Source organism: Triticum dicoccoides, chromosome 2B (genome assembly GCF_002162155.2).
Source record: "Triticum dicoccoides isolate Atlit2015 ecotype Zavitan chromosome 2B, WEW_v2.0, whole genome shotgun sequence".
NCBI lineage: Eukaryota > Viridiplantae > Streptophyta > Magnoliopsida > Poales > Poaceae > Triticum > Triticum dicoccoides.
Genome location: NC_041383.1, coordinates 714,622,042 through 714,625,432, shown reverse-complemented (window position 1 = coordinate 714,625,432; position 3,391 = coordinate 714,622,042). Strand labels below are relative to the sequence as shown.

The 3,391-nt window shown below is 38.8% G+C and overlaps 1 protein-coding gene across 1 annotated transcript; it reads right to left on the bottom strand.

The window, feature by feature from the left end:
• Nucleotides 1–621: 621 nt before the first annotated feature.
• Nucleotides 622–2,901, bottom strand: LOC119365813. The gene is made up of 6 exons (XM_037631467.1): nt 2,765–2,901; nt 2,636–2,678; nt 2,098–2,540; nt 1,553–1,813; nt 1,148–1,442; nt 622–1,057 (listed from the first exon to the last, which is right to left on the bottom strand). The coding sequence occupies exons 2-6, from the start codon at nt 2,675–2,677 to the stop codon at nt 959–961; spliced, it is 1,140 nt and encodes a 379-aa protein (XP_037487364.1). The 5' UTR covers nt 2,678; nt 2,765–2,901; the 3' UTR covers nt 622–958.
• Nucleotides 2,902–3,391: the final 490 nt, after the last annotated feature.

Below are 3,391 nucleotides of genomic sequence, written 5' to 3'. Positions count from 1 at the left end.
TATCAGTTCTGTATTCTTATTGACTCTATAATCTCTATTCACTTGCCACTCCCCTAAAGCTGCCAATTTTGTTTGAATTTTAATTTTAATTTTTAGGTTTTCTTATTTGGGGTTTACAATTCATAAACGGACCATAGACATAGTCAAAGAACACAAATAGTTCTTTAAAGTTGAGATAATTAAGGTTTACAGTTCATACAATTACCATAAGACATAGTGCATATTTGACTACTTACAAGTAATCAAAACAAAGCTGAGAAAGCTCACATGAATAGTTGGATAAGGTTGAGATAATTAAGGTTTACAATTCATACACTGACCATAGGACATGGTGCATATTTGACTACTTGCAAGCAATCATAAGTAAGAAAGCTAACAAAGCACACATGAATAGTTGGATAAGGCTGAGATAATTAAGGTTAAAAATTCATACACTGACCATAGGACATGGTGCATATCTGACTACTTGCAAGTAATCAAAACAAAGCTGAAAAAGCTCACATGAATAGTTGGATAAGGTTGAGATAATTAAGGTTTACAATTCATACACTGACCATAGGACATGGTGCATATTTGACTACTTGCAAGCAATCATAAGTAAGAAAGATAACAAAGCACACATGAATAGTTGGATAAGGCTGAGATAATTAAAGTTAAAAATTCATACACTGACCATAGGACATGGTGCATATCTCACTACTTGCAAGTAATCAAAACAAAGCTGAAAAAGCTCACATGAATAGTTGGATAAGGTTGAGATAATTGAGGTTTACAATTCATACACTGACCATAGGACATGGTGCATATCTGACTACTTGCAAGTAATCAAAACCAAAGCTGACAAAGCTCATACGAATATATAGTTGGATGAAGCGGAGACAATAACCCTAGCCCTAGCCCTCTGCAATAAATTCATCATTAAGCGCCGGGTCCTCAGCAATAAATTCCTCATTAGGCTTCAGGCCAAAGCAATAAATTCCTCATTAAACCTAGCACCATATACTCCAGTAAGAAGTCCTTGCAGAAGATGCCTGAGATCATCATCAAGAAGAGGCCGCTGTCACACACAAAAAAAAAAAACAAGTTAAGCATACAACCGCCCAAAAGAATACTACTACGTATAACAAATTGTGATTGGTAAATTTACCCTATTAACATCATACTGGTGATAATGAGCTATGACTACTTTGGCAAAGTGCAAGGCTCCAAAAACTGTTTGAGCAAACCCCACCCCCCCGGTAACTTCAATTTGATGGTCCAGAATCGCTGTAAGAGACGGGTCTTGAACATTGAGTTGCCACCCCTGTAAGAAGATATGTTTATCCAACCAATCTATTTGGTCATCGGTAAAAAAAATTCCTTTTTCATATAATCTTTTATACTTGCTCTCCCTAACGTGGGGGACTGTGACTAGGAATGGATGATCGAGGACATCTTGTTTCCTGCCATATTAATAACAGTAGGGTTAACTTTCTGCCATATTAATAACAATAGAGTTAACTAAAGATGACAGAGATGATGGTTAATGTTAGAAGAGTTGCCTAGTGCATACCTTATGTTTATATTTGGGTTAATGAGGAATGCACTGAAGTGCGCCAGTTCAATATCATCTGGCCAATGTTGCAAAATATTGGTCTGTATCAGTAGTTGCAAACCCTGCCTAGGTGTCATCTCATCATCAAGAGTCCTTCCACGAACTCGGAATGGCATAATTTGGATCATATTCTCATTAATAGCGTAAGTTCCAATATCTTCCACATTATCTACTGTCCACTGTTTGTCCCATAACCTCTCCAGTGCCACATACAAAGACCTACCATGATTATACAAATAGATAAATTTTCAGCACACCAGCACAATAGCACAATTCAATGGGACAAATCTAAAGTGAAAAACAACTGGCACAATCCTAGCACAGTACGAGGCAAAGTACATTCTAATGAAAGATAAAGGTACGAGATAAAGCACAATCAAAAAGGCTACTAATATATGGGGCAAATACAAGTGTACGAGGCAATGTAAAGTGACATGGAGATAAAAGGATTGATAAGCAAATGTAATCTCTAGAGGATAAAGAGGGGAGAAGGATGGCCATACCTAATACTATTTCTTAACTGATCACGAACGAATATACTGTTATTTGGATTTGCTATCCAGGAGAGCACACTTTGTTGAGAGCGAGCCAAGGCAATAATTGTTTTTCCAATAAGGGTATTATAGGCCACGCCGTAGGTCTTAACAATCCCTACATCAACGGATGGATTTAGCCCCAATGGGTTTAGCTGACCAAAAGGCACTTCATTCAGAACCCAGAAGGTGGCAGCTCGTTTCTGCAGTTCCTCTGAGTCAAATCCTTGTTCTATATCCGCAGCAAACTTTATTGCCTTGCTTGAATAATAGATATAACCATTTTTAAATCCAAGTTCTGCAGTTTGTGGACAGCTAAATTCGTAGGGCTGAAGAAGAGTGCCACACCTCCTAGCATTAGTACGAAAGTTTCTGGCTTCTCTGCACATCTCAAAGATGGTTTTCTCGTTCCTCTACAATTAGACGAGGTGGGGATGGTTATGAGGTTGAAACAAGAAGGAAAAGGAAGAATTGGATGGAAAGAAAGGTATGCTCTGTTTATACTTACATGGGGTGGTGGTTCTTGCACTTCCATTGGATCTGGATTCATGCTGAGAAATGAACAAAACCAAACAAGCAAAAATGAGAAACCAAAAAGAAACAAAAACAAGGAACGGGGGAGGAGGAAGAAACATACGTCAGCTTTCTTTTCTCCTCTTCGTCTTCTCCCAGAGCGAGCCAAGGAGCAGCAGCAGAGCAGCGGGAGCCAAGGAGGGCGGCGGCGAGATCTAGGGTTTCGGCTGTGGGAATAGGGAGAAGGTGACTGTTTATATGGCGGAGCGAGCGGCCACCATAACCTTAACCATTTAGGTGTGGGCTACTTAGTCAGCATGGGCCACATTGCCTAGGCCTGCGCGATTATTTCTCTCTTTTTGCATTTTTTACCTGGGCCTGGATAATAAGTGATGCACAAGCTGGATTTCAAAAGAAGTACTAAAAAAAAGTGCGGCGTGACACAAAAATAAAGAAGGAAAGAAAATCTAATTATACTATAAGACTAATTTTTTTTAACCATTGAACTCGATTATAATGATTGAGATATAAATGTCTATGTCTAAAAGTTAAATAAAATATTTGTGAGGTGCAAATATCGTCATAACATGTCATGTATGGTCAGAAAAAAAAGGTGACGTAACTAAGCCTAAATAATAGCCAATCAGACATTAGGTTAAGATGTCTCAGTGACCAGTGGGATCCACTAGTCAGGTTTGACCATTCAACAATCAACTGTAGACTGCTGACCGGCGTCACTGGCCCCTCTGTC